The 17,154-nt window shown below is 40.4% G+C and overlaps 1 protein-coding gene across 5 annotated transcripts in view; it reads left to right on the forward strand.

Annotated features, from left to right (window-relative positions):
* The window catches only part of SLC25A40 (solute carrier family 25 member 40), a 94,677-nt gene that overhangs the window by 47,791 nt on the left and 29,732 nt on the right, over positions 1–17,154 (forward strand). For all 5 annotated transcript variants that reach the window (XM_040260689.1, XM_040260688.1, XM_040260687.1 and 2 more), the window contains exons 6-8: positions 12,235–12,302; positions 14,289–14,413; positions 15,913–16,086. In XM_040260689.1, the coding sequence (XP_040116623.1) occupies positions 12,235–12,302; positions 14,289–14,413; positions 15,913–16,086 (367 nt within the window). The remainder of the gene's footprint in view (positions 1–12,234; positions 12,303–14,288; positions 14,414–15,912; positions 16,087–17,154) is intronic.

The raw sequence follows: 17,154 nt of genomic DNA on the forward strand, positions 1-17,154 counted from the left end.
GCCAACCTGTTCACTAGACTGATAGTGTCATTTTACATTCCTAGTGGCAGTGAGTGAGTGACCTAACTTCTCCACATCCTCACTAGCATTTGGTGTTGTCTGTTTTCATTCTAGCAGCTCTGAGAAGTGTGTAGTAATGCCTTATTGTGGCTTTAACTTACATTTTCTGCAGTGGCTACTGATGTTGAAAATCTGTTCATATGTTTATTGGCCATCAGTTTATCCTTTTCAGTGAAATGACTCTTCATGTCATTTGCCCATTTTCTAATTGAACTGTTTATATTTTTACTGTTAAGTTTTGAGTACTCCTTGTATTATCTAGATACTAGTCCTTTGTTGAACATGTAGTTACTAAATTACTAAATATTTTTTCCCGCTCTCTACCTTCCCCCTTTATCCTCTTAAGCAAGGTCTTTCATGGAGTAAAAGTTTTTAATTTTGATGAAGTCCAGTTAGTTTTTACTTTATAGATCATTCTTTCTTTTGGTGTCAAATCTAAGAACTCTTTATTTACTCTTAGATCTGAAGATTTTCTCCTATTTTTAAAGTCCTTGATCCATTTTGAGTCATTCTTATATAATCTATAGATTTGAGGTTGAAGTTTGTTCTCTTTTGTTTATGTTACCCTATGGTTGTCCAATTGCGTTTGTTGAAAAGGTATCGTTCCTCCATTAAGATGCTTTTTCACTTTGTCAGAAATCATTTGGGCGTATTGTGTGGATCTATTTCTAGGTTGTTTATCCTGTAACATTTATCTATTACCTATATCAGTACCACACGGTCTTAATTAGTGTAGCTGTAGAGTAAGTCCTGAAATCAGTAGATTCTTTCTACTTTATTCTTATTTTTCTTTTTGAAAGTTATTTTAGCTATTTCTAAAGTTCCTTTGTCTTTCTATATAAAATGTTTTTGAAATTTAACGTTTATTTTTGTGGGTGCTGGGTCTTTGTTGCTGCACGAGGGCTTTCTCTGGTTGCAGCGAGCTTGTACGGGGGCTACTTTGTAGTTGTGGTGCTCAGGCGTCTCATTGCCATGACTTCTCTTGTTGTGGCGCTCTAGTTTACTGCCTGTGCTTTCTTCTGTAAGTTTTTTGGTTTCATGTCTTAGATATAAGCCTTTAATCTATTTTAAATTTATTTTTGTACATGGTGTGAGAGAGTAGTCCAATTTGATCCTTCTACGTGCAGCTGTCCAGTTTTCCCAACACTGTTTATTAAAGGGGCAGTCTTGCCCACACAGTGTATTCTTACCCCTTTATCATAGATTAATTGCTTATATAGTTGTGGATTCATTTCTGAGCTCTCTATTCTGTTCTGTTGATCTGTGTCTATTTCCTGCCTGTTCCATATTGTTGTGATTCAGTTAGTCAGTTCAGTCTCTCAGTCGTGTCCAACTCTTTGCCACCCCATGGATTGCAGCACGCCAGGCTTCCCTGTCCATCACCTACTCCTGGAGCTTGCTCAAACTCATGCCCGTCAAGTTGGTGATGCCATTCAGCCATCTCATCCTCTGTAATCCCCTTCTCCTCTGGCTTTCAATCTTTCCCACCATCAGTCTTTTCCAGTGAGCCAGTTCTTTGCATCAGATGGCCAAAGTATTGGATTATAATTGCTTTACAATGTTGTGTAGTTTCTTTTGTACAATAAAGGTAATCAGCTATACGTGTACATATATCCAAACCCTCCTGGACTTCCCTTCACCTCACCTCTTTCCCACCCATTTAGGTCACCACAGAGCTCAACTTCCTGTGGTTTATAGCAGGTTCCTACTAGCTATCCATTTTACACATTTGTTGTTGATGTTCAGTCGCTCAGTTGTATCTGACTCTTTTCGACCCCCTGGACTGCAGCACACCAGGCTTCCCCGTCCTTCACCATCTCCCGGAGATTCCTCAAACTCATGTCCATTGAGTCGGTGATGCCATCCAACCATCTTATCCTCTCTTGTCCTTTTCTCCTTCTGCCTTCAATCTTTCACAGAGTCAGGGTCTTTTCCAGTGAGTCAGTTCTTTGCATCAGGTGGTCAAAGTGTTGGAGCTTCAGCTTCAGCTTCAGCTTCAGTCCTTCCAGTGAATATTCAGGATTGATTTCCTTTAGGATGGACTGGATTGATCTCCTTGCAGTCCAAGAGACTCTCAAGAGTCTTCTCCAACACCACAGTTTAAAAGCATCAATTCTTCGGCATTCAGCTTTCTTTATGGTCCAATTCTCACATCCATAGACAACTACTGAAAAACCATAGCTTGACTATACGGAGATTGGTTGGCAAAGTAATGTCTCTGCTTTTTAATATGCTATCTAGATTGGTGATGACTTTTCTTCCAGGGAGCAAGCATCTTTTCATTTCATGGCTGCAGTCACCATCTGCAGCGGTTTTGGAACCCAGGAAACTAAAGTCTCACTGTTTCCACTGTTGCCCCATCTACTTGCCATGAAGTGATGGGACCAGATGCCATGATCTTAGTTTTTTGAAAGTTGAGTTTTAAGCTAGCTTTTTCACTCTCCTCTTTCACGTTCATCAAGAGGCTCTTTAGTTCCTCTTTGCTTTCCGCCACCAGGATAGTGTCATCCACATTTCTGAGGTTATTGATATTTCTCCTGGCAGTCTTGATTCCAGCTTGTGCTTCATCCAGTCTGGCATTGCTCATAATGTACTCTGAATATAAGTTAAATAATAAGCAGGGTGACGATATGCAGCCTTAATGTACTCCTTTCCCAATTTTGAACCAGTTCATTGTTCCAGGTCCGATTCTAACTGTTGCTTCTTGACCTGCATACAGATTTCTCAGGAGACAGTTGAGGTGGTCTGGTATTCCCATCTCTTTAAGAATTTTCCAGGGTTTGTTGTGATCTACACAGTCAGTGGATGAGATGATTGGATGGCATCACTGACTCAATGGACACGGGTTTGAGTAAACTCTGGGAGTTGGTGATGGACAGGGAGGCCTGGCGTGCTGCAGTCTGTGGGGTCGCAAAGAGTCAGATGTGACTGAGCGACTGAACTGAAGTGAACACAGTCAAAGGATTTAGCGTAGTCAGTGAAGCAGAAGTAGATGTTTTTCTGGAATTTCTCTTGCTTTTTTCAACACTTGCCAGCAGTTTTTGGCAGTTTGATCTCTGCTTCCTCTTCCTTTTCTAAAACCAGCTTGAACATCTAGAAGTTCATGGTTCACGTATTGCTGGAGCCTGGCTTGGAGAATTTTGAGCACTACTTTACTAGCATGTGAGATGAGTGCAGTTGTGTGGTAGTTTGAGCATTCTTTGGCATTGCCTTTCTTAGGGATTGGAATGAAAACTGACCTTTTCCAGTCCTGTAGCCACTGCTTTGTTTTCCAAATTTGCTGGCATATTGAGTGCAGCACTTTCATAGCATCATCTTTTAGGATTTGAAATAGCTCAACTGGAATTCCATCACCTCTACTAGCTTTGTTCATAGCGATGCTTCCTAAGGCCCACTTGATTTCACATTCTAGGATGTCTGGCTCTAGGTGAGTGATCACGCTGTCGTGGTTATCTGGATTATTAACATCGTTTTTGTATAGTTCTTCTGTGTATTCTTTCCACCTCTTCTTTATCTCTTCTGCTTCTTTTAGGTCCATACCGTTTCTGTCCTTTATTGTACCCATCTTTGCATGAAGTATTTCCTTGATATTTCTAATTTTATTGGAAGAGATCTCTAGTCTTTCCCATTCTATTGTTTTCCTCTATTTCTTTGCACTGATCACTTAGGAAGGCTCTTTTATCTCACCTTGCTCTTTGGAATGCTCTTCGGCATTCACATGGGTATATCTTTCCTTTTCTCCTTTGCCTTTAGCTTCTGTTCTTTTCTCAGCTATTTGTAAGGCCTCCTCAGACAACCATTTTGCCTTTTGCATTTCTTTTTCTTGGGGATGATTGTGATTACCACCTCCTATAGAGTATTACAACCTCCATCCACAGTTCTTCAAATACTCTATCAGATCTAATCCCTTGAATCTATTTGTCACTTCTACTGTATAATCGTAAGGAATTTGATTTATGTCATTTCTGAATGGTCTAGTGGTTTTCCCTACTTTCTTCAATTTAAGCCTGTATTTTGCAATAAGGAGTTCATGATCTGAGCCACAATCAGCTCCCAGTCTTGTTTTTGCTGACTGTATAGTGCTTCTCCATCTTTGGCTGCAAAGAATATAATCAATCTGATTTTGGCAATGACCATCTGGTGATGTCCATGTGTAGAGTCGTCTCTTATGTTGTTGGAAGTGAGTGTTTTCTATGACCACTGCGTTCTCTTGGCAAAACTCTGTTAACGTTTGCCCTGCTTCATTTTGTACTCCAAGGCCAAACTTGCCTGTTACTCCAGGTACCTCTTAACTAACTACTTTTGCATTCCAGTCCCCTTTGATGAAAAGGACATCTTTTTTTTGGTGTTTGTTCTAGAAGGCCTTGTGGGTGTTCACAGAACCATTCAACCTCAGCTTCTTTGGCATTGGTCGTTGGGGTATAGACTTGGATCACTGTGATATTGAATGCTTTGCCTTGGAAACAAAACGAGATCATTCTGTCATTTTTGAGATTGCACCCAAGTACTTCATTTCAGAGTTTTTTATGAGTGTGAGGGCTACTCTGTTTCTTCTAAGGGATTCTTGCCCACAGCAGTAGATATAATGGTCATCGGAATTAAATTTGCCTACTCTAGTCCATTTTAGTTCACTGATTCCTAAAATGTCAATGTTCACTCTTGCCATCTTCTGTTTGACCACTTACAGTTTACCTTGATTCATGGACCTAACCTTTCAGGTTCCTGTGCAGTATTGTTCTTTACAGCATTGGACTTTACCTCCATCACCAGTCACATCCACAACTGGGCATTTTTGCTTTGGCTCCACCTCTTTGTTCTTTCTGGAGCTATTTCCCCACTGTTCTTCAGTAACAATTGGGCACCTATCAACCTGGGGAGTTCATCTTTCAGTGTCATATCTTTCTGCCTTTTCATGCTGTTCATGGGATTCTCAAGGCAAGAATATTTAAGTGGTTTGCCATTCTCTTCCCCAGTGGACCATGTTTTGTCAGAACTCTCCGCTATGATCCGTCCATCTTGGGTGGTCTTACATGGCATGGCTCATAGTATCATTGAGTTAGAGAATGCTGTGATCCATGTGATCAGTTTGGCTAGTTTTCTGTGATTGTGGTTTTCAGTCTGTCTGCCCTCTGATGAATAAAGGTAAGAGGCTTGTGGAAGGTTTCTGATGGGAGGGACTGGCTGTGGGTGAATCTGGATCTTGCTGTGATGGGCAGGTCAGTAAATCTTTAATCCAATTTTTTGCTGATGGGTGGGACTGTGTTCCCTCCCTTTCAATGCCAAGACTCCACAGCAGGTCACTGTCGACCCATGTCTCTGCCGGACACTCTGGGACACTCATAGGCAAGTCTGGCTCAGAGTCTTATGGGATCACTGCTGCTTTCTCCTGGGTCCTGGTGTGCACAAGTTTTTGTTGTACCCTCCAAGAGTCTGGTCCCCAGTACTGTGGAAGTTCTGTAATCAAATCCCACTGGCCTTCAAAGTCAAGTTCCCTGGGGATTCTCAGTCCCTTTGCCTGATCTCCAGGTTGAGAAATCTGCTTTGGGCCTTAGAACTTTTGCAACAGTGCCAGAACTTCTTTGCTATAACTGTTCTCCAGTTTGTGGGTCATCTGCTTGGTGGCTGTATGGTTGGGCTAATGGCAGCCTCTTCCGAGAGGCCTTAGACCACATGCTGTGCCTCCCAGGTCTGCTGCAGCCAGAGCCCCTGTCCCCCCAACAGGCCACTGTTGACCCATGCCTCCACAGGAGACACTCAAACACTCAAAGGCAGGCGTGGCTCAGTCTCCTGTGGGGTCTCTGGGTCCTGATGTGCACAAGGTTTTGTTTGAGCCCTCCAAGCATCTCTGGCGGGTATAGGGATTGATTCTAAACGTGATTTCTCCCCTCCTACCATCTTGTTGGGGCTTCTCCTTTGCCCTTGGATGTGGGGTATCTTTTTTTGGTGGGATCCAATATTCTCCTTTCAGTGGTTGCTCAGCAGCTAGTTGCAATTTTGGAGTTCTCGCAGATGAGCGCATGTCCTTCTACTCTGCCATCTTAGAGGTCTGTTTTGATGCCTGTAGTTTTATAATGTGGTTTGGAATTAGGGATAATGATAACCTCTAGTTTTGTTTTTCTTTCTCAAGATTGTTTTGGCAATGCAGGATCTTTTGTGTTTCCATACAAATTTTAGAATATATTTGTTCTAGTTTAGTAAAAAATGCCATTGTCATTTTGATAGGAATTGTATTGAATCTGTAGATTGCCTTGTGTAGTATGGTCATTTTAACATTATTCTTCTAATCAAAAAACATCTGTTTGAGTTACCTTCAATTTCTAGTCTTATAATTTTCTGAATTCAGTATTAATATTTTACCACTTTGTTTAGTTAGATTTATTCTAGGTATTTAATTCCTTCTGATATAATTGTGAATGGGATAATTTCCGTAGTTTTCCTTGTTGATAGTTTTTAGTGTTTAGAAATGCAGTAGATTTCTGTATATTAATTTAGCATCTTGCAACTTTATTGAACTCATGAGGAGCTCCAGTAGTTTTCTGCTAGCATCTTCAGGATTTACTGCATTTAATATCATGTCATCTGTAAATGGTGATAGTTTTACTTCCTCCTTTCCAATTTGGATTTCTTGTATTTTTTTCTTCTGTGGCTAGAACTTTGAAAACTATGTTGAGTAAACCATGTTGAGTGGTGAGAGTAGGTGTATCCTTGTCTTGTTCCTGATCTTAGCGGAGATGCTTTCAGCTTTGCGCTGTTGACTGTGATGTTAGCTGGGCTTGTTGTCTATGGCTTATAGTGTGTTGAGTATGTTCCCTCTGTAACTATATACCCATTTTGTTGAGGGTTTTTATCATGAAAGAATGTTGAATTGTGTCAAAAGCCTTTTCTGCACCTATTGAGATGATCATACGGATTTATTTTTAGCTGAATTATTTTATTTTATGTATTTATTTATTTGTACACTTTATTTTGGGCTGTGCTGGGTCTTCGTTGCCGCGCAGCCTTTTTTTCCGTCTAGTTGCAGGGAGTGGTGGCCGCTCTGTAGTCGGTGGTGCATGGGCTTCTCATTTCGGGGGCTTCTCTCGTGGAGCACAGGCCTCAGTAGTTGCGGCTCACGGGCTCAGTAGTGGTGGCTTTTGGGCTCTAGAGCACAGGCTTAATAGACCTTCTTGGTATGTGGGAGCTTCCTGATCAGGGCTCATGCTCATCTTTCCCTCATTGGCAGGCAGATTTTTTACCACTGAGCCACCAGGGACGTCCTCATCGTATGGTTTTATTCTTCAGTCTGTTAATACGGTGTGCCATTGATTGACTTATTGATACTGAATTGTTCTTTTGTCCCTGGGATAAATCTCACCTGATCCTGGTGTATGACCCCTTTTGATCATTGTTTATCTTATTATTAAATTTGGTTTGCTAAGATTTTGTTGAGGATTTTTGCATATGTGTCATCAGTGATGCTGGCCTGCCATTTTCTTTTTGTGTGTGACATCTTTGCCTGCTTTTGGTATCAGGGTGATGCTGGCCTCATAGAATGAGTTTGGAAGTTTTTCTTCCTGTACAGTTTTTTGGAATAGTTTCAGAAGGATAGGCATTAACTCTTCTCTAAGTATTTGTTAGAATTCACCTGTGAAGCCATCTGGTCATGGACTTTTGTCTGTTGGAAGTTGTTAAATTACTGATTTAATTTCATTTCTGGTAATTCATTTATTCATATTTTCTGTTTCTTTCTGGTTTAGGAATTTTTCCATTTTTTTCTTGGTCATCCATTTTACTGGCATATAGTCATTAATCCGTTATGATCCTTTGTATTTCTGTGGTGTCAGTTGTGAAATTTCATCTTGATATATAGGTTTTTGTGCATATATTCTTTTGCTGAGCTGTTCTAATGTTTCATTTGTTTCAGACGTCTTTGTAAGTGATCAGTCAGTGATTGATGTGTTGATTGCTCTAGAACCTTTGTCAGATAATCCTGTCAGTCTTACTTTTGGTGTCTGTCTATTGTCTCCTTTCATTCAGTTTGACATCTTCCTTCTTGTTTGTTTATTTATTGTCTGCACCAAGTGGTTTGCAGGATCTTAGTTCTCCAACCGGGGATCAAACCTGGCACCCTGGCAATGAGAGCGCCAGTTTCTAACCACTGGACCACCAGGGAATCTCCTCTTCCTGCTTCTTAAAATGACAAGTGATTTTTAAAAAAAAATTGGAACCAGGAAATTTTCAGTATTATGAGGCTCTGAATCTCATTTAAATATTCCAGTTGGCCCTTTTGACACTGTCGGCTCAGAGGAAGAGGGTGCCACCTTGTTATTAGGCTGGTAGAGCTGGAAGTCCATGTTCCTCACTCAGTCTCCACTGACACACAGAGTGGGAGTCGGGGGCTTTCACTTTGGCATGGTGTGGTCTGAGTGTTTGTGTTCCCTCCAGAATTCATTGTTGAAATCCTAATGCCTGATGCAGTCGTTTTAGGAGCCTTTGGGAGTTGATTAGGTCATGAGGGCAGAGACCTCATGTATGAGATTAATGCGTTTAGAAGAGAGACTGCAGAGCTTCCTTGCCCCTCTGCCTTGTGACGACACAATGAGAAGTGTGAAATCCAGAACAGGGCCCTCATTTGACCTTAGTAGAACCTGGATCTTGGACTTCTGGCTTTGAGAACTGAGAAGTAAATTAATGATGTTCATAAGCTACCCAGTCTGTCATATTTTGTTACAGCAGCCTTACCAGACTAAGACAGTGGGAGTGGAATTTCTGACTCCCCTGGTGATTTCCATTGCCTCTGGTGAGGCGGCCTTATTACTGTCGGGTCTCCACTACTAGTCCTCTGATACTACTAAGAGCCCTTGACATATTCATCATTGTTACTGAAAATCCCGTCTGATAATTTTAAAATCTCTGCCACTCACCTAGAGCCAGACATCCTGGAATGTGAAGTCAAGTGGGCCTGAGGAAGCATCGCTATGAACAAAGCTAGTGGAGGTGATGGAATTCCAGTTGAGCTATTTCAAATCTTGAAAGATGATGTTGTGAAAGTGCTACACTCAATATGCCAGCAAATTTGGAAGACTCAGCAGTGGCCACAAGACTGGAAAAGATCAGTTTTCATTCCAATCCCAAAGAAAAGCAATGCCAAAGAATGCTCAAACTACCACACAATTGCACTCATCTCACATGCTAGTAAAGTAATGCTCAAAATTCTGCAAGCCAGGCTTCAGCAGTACATGAACCGTGAACATCCAGATGTTCAAGCTGGTTTTAGAAAAGGCAGCGGAACCAGAAATCCAATTGCCAACATCCGCTGAATCGTCAAAAAAAGCAAGAGAGTTCCCGAAAAAATGTCTATTTCTGCTTTATTGACTATGCCAAAGCCTTTGTCTGTGTGGATCACAATAAACTGGGTAAAATTCTGGAAGAGATGAGAATACCAGACCACCTGACCTGCCTCTTGAGAAACCTGTATGCAGGTCTGGAGGCAACAGTTAGAACTGGACATGGAACAACAGACTGGTTCCAAATAGGAAAAGGAGTATGTCAAGGCTGTATATTGTCACCCTGCTTATTTAACTTATATGCAGAGTACATCGTGAGAAACCCTGGGCTGGAAGAAGCACAAGCTGGAATCAAGATTGCCAGGAGAAATAAATAACCTCATATAAGCAGATGACACCACCGTTATGGCAGAAAGTGAAGAGGAACTCAAAAGCCTTTTGATGAAAGTGAAAGAGGAGAGTAAAAAAGTTGGCTTAAAGCTCAACATTCAGAAAACTAAGATCATAGCATCTGTTCCCATCACTTTATGGGAAATAGATGGGGAAACAGTGGAAACAGTGTCAGATTTTATTTTGGGGGGCTCCAAAATCACTGCAGATGGTGATTGCAGCCATGAAATTAAAAGGAAGGAAATAAATTTCCTTGGAAGGAAAGTTATGACCAACCTAGATACCATATTGAAAAGCAGAGGTATTACTTTGCTAACAAAGGTCCATCTAGTCAAGGCTATGGTTTTTCCAGTAGTCATGTATGGATGTGAGAGTTGGACTGTGAAGGAAGCTGAGCGCTGAAGAATTGATGCTATTAAACTGTGGTGCTGGAGAAGACTCTTGAGGGTTCCTTCGACTTCAAGGAAGATCAGTCCTGGGTGTTCATTGGAAGGACTCATGCTGAAGCTGAAACTCCAATACTTTGGCCTCCTCATGTGAAGAGTTGACTCATTGGAAAAGACCCTGATGCTGGGAAGAATTGGGGCCAGGAGGAGAAGGGGATGACAGAGGATGAGATGGCTGGATGGCATCACCGACTCGATGGACATGAGTTTGGGTGAACTCCGGGAGTTTGTGATGGACAGGGATGCCTGGCATGCTGCGATTCATGGGGTCGCAAAGAGTCGGACACGACTGAGCGACTGAACTGGATTCCTTATATGTATTTTGTCATTTTCCTCTACTGTTTTTTGTTTTGTTTTTTATTCACTTTTTTCTTTCTTTCTTGTTTTTTTTTTTTTTGATATTTGGTACCCTGTCAATTGATACCTTTCACTAATTCAGGGAGGTTTTTGCTTATCATCGCATCAGGTAATTTCCTATTCTGTTTTCTTTCCTTTTGTCTATGACTCCACATAAACTAGTGCTGTAGTGCTTGATATTTCCCCTTAGGTCTCTGAGCCTCTGATAATTTTTGTACCCTCAGATCTCTGAGTCTCTGATCATTTTTCCAAAGTTTTGTGTTTTTTTTTAATTTGGCCATGCCACATGGGTTGCTGGATCACAGTCCCTGACCAGGGATTGAACTGGACCCTCAGCATTGACAGCATAAAGTCTTAACCACTGGACCATGGAGAAGTTCACATTTTTCTTCATTCATTTTCTCTTCCTTCTTCCGATTTAATTTTAGATTTGTCTTCAGTGACTCCTTGATGTCTCCTTTCTGCTGTTAAGCCCACTTAGTTAATTTTTCATTTCATGTTCAGAATTTTCACTTGGAAGTTGTAACAGTAATTATTTCCTTGCTGAATTCCAAATTTGTCCACGTACTATGGACCCATCATCTTTGTAACCCTTGCACATGTTTATAATAGGTGTTTTGGAGTTCTTGTCTGCAGATAGCATCATCTTAGTCATCTCAGTGCTGGTTTCTGATGACTACTTTTTCGTTTGTTTCTTTTTATGTCTAATGAATTTTGATTGGATAGTGAACATTATGAAGAATGCATTGTAAAGACTCTGGGTTCTTTTATATTCTTCCCAAGAGTCCGTTCTGTTCTAAAAGACAGTTAACTTTGGCTAGATTCAGACTTCACACTCAGGCTCCACTGTGGGGGCGCTGCAGCTGAAATTCCCACCCCATCTGCCATCCACGGGGTGTCTGGTTTTTTTGTCTTCTCCTGGGGCTGCACAGTTGAGTGGTGAGCCACATCTTGGGGCTGACTTTCTCTCTAAATTCAAGGGCTTAGGTCCTCTCTCTGGAGAAGAAAATGGCAACCCACTCCAGTGTTCTTGCCTGGAGAATTCCATGGACAGAGGAGCCTGGAGGGCTACAGTCCATGGGGTCGCAGAGTCAGACATGACTGAGTGACTAAAATGGCAACAACAACATGTCCTCTGTAGCCTCTTTTCCTAGGATTTCCCTTCTAACTTTCTGATTAGTCCACGAGCCTGAACTCTGGTGTTTGCTATCTCAAGCAAGTAAATGTACTGTTCCTTGCAGTTCCCGTGGGCAAAAAGCTGTAAATGTGCAAACTTCATTCATGGCACTTTGACTTTTAACAGAAGCTTCCCTCTAGCTTCTACTTGCTTTTTGTTCTTCTTGAGAGGTTTCAAATATTGGGTTTAAATAATGTTCTCTCAGATTTCATAATTGGAGAGGAGAGTTATTCTAACTTTCTGCCATCCCTCCACTTCCTTTTTATAATAATCTTCAAAAAACATTGCTTCTCAGCCCTAAGTAGAACAATCCCAAGCTGAGTAATATAGGTTTATTTTGTAAGCAGGAACTGTCATTTAGAAATGCTTTGTGTCTGGAAGTTGAGAAAAATTCTTTTTTTTTCCTTTTTAAAGAATGGGGATATATAAATCTGGGAAGCTTTTATTTTAGAAATAAATGCTTAAAAGAATCAAATACCAATTATCATTATAAGCTTTTTTGTTTATTTTGACCACTTTTTTTCTATTACAATTTTAGGATGCTTTTTTGAAAATCATTCGAAATGAGGGCATTAAATCCCTATGGAGTGGCCTTCCTCCTACGTTGTAAGTTGAAATTTAGTATTTTTCTTACTTAGTGATGGTGGTGGTTTTGTTTTGCCTTATCAGTATGATGGGACAACATCATGCATTTTTAATATCAGAACTTTTCATTTTCTAGAGCATTGTTTTGTGACTCTCACAACTACCCCACATTTAATGATTTGCTAGAAGCACTCACAGGATGTATACTAATGTCTGTGGTTTATTACCACAAAAGGCATGAAGTGGAATCAGTGAGGGGAGAGGCGTGGATTGGAATCAGTGAGGGGAGAGGCGTGAATTGGAATCAGTGAGGGGAGAGGCACGAAGAGGCATCAGTGAGGGGAAAGGTGTGAATTGGAATCAGTGAGGGGAGAGGCCCAACAGGAGCTGGCCAGGCGGAGTCCTCCCAAGACCCCGCTTGTGACACGCAGGGCGCATGCTGCCTCTCCCAGCCCAGGGCCACCGCGGCAAGTGCAGGGGTTCAGCCTTACCGGCACTTGCTGAGTCTAGGCTTTGCACTGGGGGCTGATGATATAGCATGCTGTGTTCATGACTGGCTGTGGTTACTGAAACTCTAGCCCCCCAAAAAGAAGCAGATGTTTACCAAAACTCACATCATTTGCACAAATCAATGCAGGCAAGCTAGTTTAGTGCTCTAGACATACAGAAAAGCCTTGTTACAAGGAGTATTTCGAGGGCTAAATTCCTTGAAGATGAACCTAGGTCAAGTAGGCAAATAGGCCCTCCTGAAGATACTGGATTTGGGGCACAAGCATACTTTATTTTTCCATGTTCAGAAATTAAGAAATTAGTGTTCAGTTGAGTTTTTATTTTACTAAAATAATGAGAGGTATTGTGATGTTTATGCTTCTTTTCCAGATAATTAAATTCTGTACTAACTAGCTATTACGTGAATTCACATGACAAGCTAGTAAGGCTGAATGTAAAAATTCCAATTAATACCTTGCCTTTCTCTGCCTCGTTTCTTTCTGATTTATCTTGTTATGGAGCACATTAGTCAGTTTTGAGGCACATACTCTAAACAGTGCCTAAGGTTGTAAGGTTGGTGATAGATCCAGGAGCAGCAGTCAGTCCTGTTCCTAAGTTCTCATCACCACACTTCACTGTCGAGTATTAGGCGTTCCCACATGTGGTCTGTGATAGTCCTTTGGTTAGACCAGAAACGGAGACCGGTTTCTTGTTGCGTTAAATCTTTATGACATGATAGTAACTTCAACTTTTTGATTAATTAATAACTCCCTCTTGATATTTCCATTTGAAAGACTGTCATTGGAATTTGCTTTGAGTATGTATAATTCTGGTGACATTATTTTCAGTTATAAGCAGGTATGACATGGTCCGCAGTTCAAAAGTATTTTATAATTGTGCTTGTACTTTTTTACAAGTAATTTTTACAAGATTTTTTACTTTAGTGATTTTCATGTTACCGTAATGTATGTAGTTGGGAATGAAGACCAGACACAGAATAAGTCAAGATGACTTATTTGTCTTTTCATATTTCTGACCTGACTGGATGCTCTAAACTTACCTTCTCTACTACATTACAAATCTCTGGAGAGCAGAAACCTACTTTACATCTTTTTGTTGTCTAAGTTAAACACTGCTAATTCTTAAAGAAAAATTGATCTCATAGCTGATTTGGTGTGGTTTTCAGCTTTTGTAAAATAGAAGCATCTTCATTTTGTACTTCCCAGGTGGTACAGTTGGTAAAGAACCCACCTGCCAGTGCAGGAGACACAAGAGATGTGGGTTTGATACCTGGGTCAGGAAGAGCCCCTGGAGAAGGAAATGTCAACCCAGTCTGGTATACTTGCCTGGGAAATCCCATGGACAGAGGAGCGTGGTGGGCTGCAGTCCATGGGGTCTCAGAGTCTGACATGACTGAGCACCTATGCACTATGGCTGTCTCTTGTGCTTCATAATAACATAAGAGTATGTTTCTGCCTTTTGATAGTGTTGTACCAATCTTCTCGTTTGTTCTAACAGAGTGATGGCAGTTCCTGCCACCGTTATTTATTTTACCTGCTATGATCAATTAACTGGTCTTCTGAGATCTAAATTAGGAGAAAATGAAAGCCGCATACCAATTGTTGCTGGAATCGTGGCTAGACGTAAGTAATAAATTCACAATATTTTCATTCTGATTTCTCCTTAAAGCTTGCTTTAAAATGTTTACATTCGTGGAGAATTTCAAGTAGAGTATTGGTGACGGTTTGTTTTGCATCGTAGTTTGTGCTCATATGTCGACACCTGTGCTCTAGCGGTCACATTGTGTGGAACTGCCATCAGAACCGGACGGGATCAACCTGTCCCATTAATTCTTGGACAGAGTTTCAGATTTGAGATTGTAGACCTTAGATTCTATATTTTAGGATAATAACACAGAGTCTAATTAATGCCAGAGTCTTTCATCATTTTCTGTAAACACTTTGAGATTTAGAGTTTAATCAGAAGGACATTTTTCTCTGTGTAGTGGGAGTGAGGTTTATAATAGTCCTGGTTGACAGTGAGGTACCACTTCACACCAGTCAGAATGTCTGTGATCCAAAGTCTGCAAGCAATGAATGCTGGAGAAGGTGTGGAGAAAAGGGAAGCCTCCTACACTGTTGGTGGGAATGCAAACTAGTACAGCCACTATGGAGAACAGTGTGGAGATTCCTTAAAAAATTGCAAATAGAACTGCCTTAGGACCCAGCAATCCCACTGCTGGGCATACACACCGAGGAAACCAGAATTGAAAGAGACACATGTACCCCAGTGTTCATCGCAGCACTGTTTATAATAGCCAGGACATGGAAACAACCTAGATGTCCATCAGCAGATGAATGGATAAGAAAGCTGTGGTACGTATACACAATGGAGTATTACTCAGCCATTAAAAAGAATACATTTGAATCAGTTCTAATGAGATGGATGAAACTGGAGCCGATTATACAGAGTGAAGTAAGCCAGAAAGAAAAACACCAATACAGTATACTAACACATATATATGGAATTTAGAAAGATGGCAATGATGACCCTGTATGCGAGACAGCAAAAGAGACACAGATGTATATAGCGGACTTTTGGACTCTGAAGGAGAGGGAGAGGGTGGGATGATTTGGGAGAATGGCATTGAAACATGTATACTATCATGTAAGAAACGAATCACCAGTCTATGTCCGATGCAGGATACAGGATGCTTGGGGCTGGTGCATGGGGATGACCCAGAGAGATGTTATGGGGAGGGAGGTGGGAGGGGGGTTCATGTTTGGGAATGCATGTACACCCGTGGTGGATTCATGTCAATGTATGGCAAAACCAATACAGTATTGTAAAGTAAAAGAAAGTAAAAATAAAAATTAAAAAAGAAAAGTTGGGGTGGGGAATAATAGTCCTGGTTGATATATAGTGGCTGTGGACCTGCTCTTGAAAGAGTAAGGTATGTGAAATACCTTTATCAAGGAAAAAAATATGAGCCAGTATGTTGCCATCATGAGATACTAGACACAGTTTGCAGACATTTCAGAATAAAATTTTAAAATATAAAGATGCATGAAATACTCATTTCTGCATGCATGTTTTAGTAATGCATGGCTTGCTTTTGTTGTTTTTGCTTGTTTTGTACCAGTTGGTGCAGTGACTGTAATAAGTCCACTGGAATTGATCAGAACCAAGATGCAATCTAAGAAGTTTTCTTACGAGGAACTGCATCGATTTGTCAGCAAGAAAGTATCTGAAGATGGTTGGATTTCCCTCTGGAGGGGCTGGGCTCCTACCATTCTTAGAGATGTACCATTCTCAGGTAGGACTTATCTGCTACATTTTAAGTAGCTTTGTATGTACCACTTTTAAATGAAGGAAATTTTAGACTCTTTAAGGCTAAATGTAAGTTACTCTCTTAGGTGATCACACACATCTCATTCAGTGTGGCTTTCTCAGATCTTGATGAGTATTTATTTAATGGACGGTTTCTGTTTCAAGCCTGGTTTTCTTTTCTCTTTGTGTTTTCTTTCTTTTTAAATATCAGTTGGTGAGTACTCATATTTAGGTAATGCAAGCTACCTTTAAAATTATTGTAAAAAAGTCATAATTAGTAAGATATGTAAAGTACTATGAATCAAAATATCATAACATTTAAGACCACCTGTGAATTATATTGACTCCTACTTTATTCAGTTATTAAAAATCTCCCCCACTTGAGTGAATGTCTTATAGGGACTATTATAAATCAGATTCAAGATTGTGCTAATCATTGAATTATGGAGAGGGAGAAAATCATGAAGAAATACAAAATTAACAACTTATAGAATGTGCGTACTTCAGTAGTACTTCTCTTGTGAAACTGATGTTTCCATTTAAAACCTGGAAGAAAGAATTATTGAGAACTGTTGTATTAACATTCCACATTCTTTCTCTCTTGGATTTAATCCTTTGCTTGGACTCCTGTTCACAGTCCTGTATCTTTCCCTTTCCATTAGTATTTTTCTTCAACTTTTGTGTTCAGCTATGCTTTTTAGAAACACCATGGATTCCTAGACCAATACTTTTTCATTTTTTGTTTTGATGTTTTGCATATAAAAGGTAGTAAAGATATAAATTACCAAGTGCTCTAATACACACCTGTGACATCACCACCTCTGTACATGAATTAGAACACTGCAGTTTTTAAAATCGTGAAACCACATATGTCCACCTCCACTGTCACATCCTTAGTGGTAACCTCTTACCTGAATTTTTATCATTTATTTCATTTTAAATGGTAGTTCTACCACATATGTATTATTGCTGAACAGTGGTATTCAGTTTTGCCTATTTTTGAGGTATAAAATTTATTTTACTTGGAAACATTCCTTAAGTTTTGTTTTATATG

This window comes from Oryx dammah, unplaced genomic scaffold, assembly GCF_014754425.2.
Source record: "Oryx dammah isolate SB20612 unplaced genomic scaffold, SCBI_Odam_1.1 HiC_scaffold_18, whole genome shotgun sequence".
Classification (NCBI taxonomy): Eukaryota; Metazoa; Chordata; class Mammalia; order Artiodactyla; family Bovidae; genus Oryx; species Oryx dammah.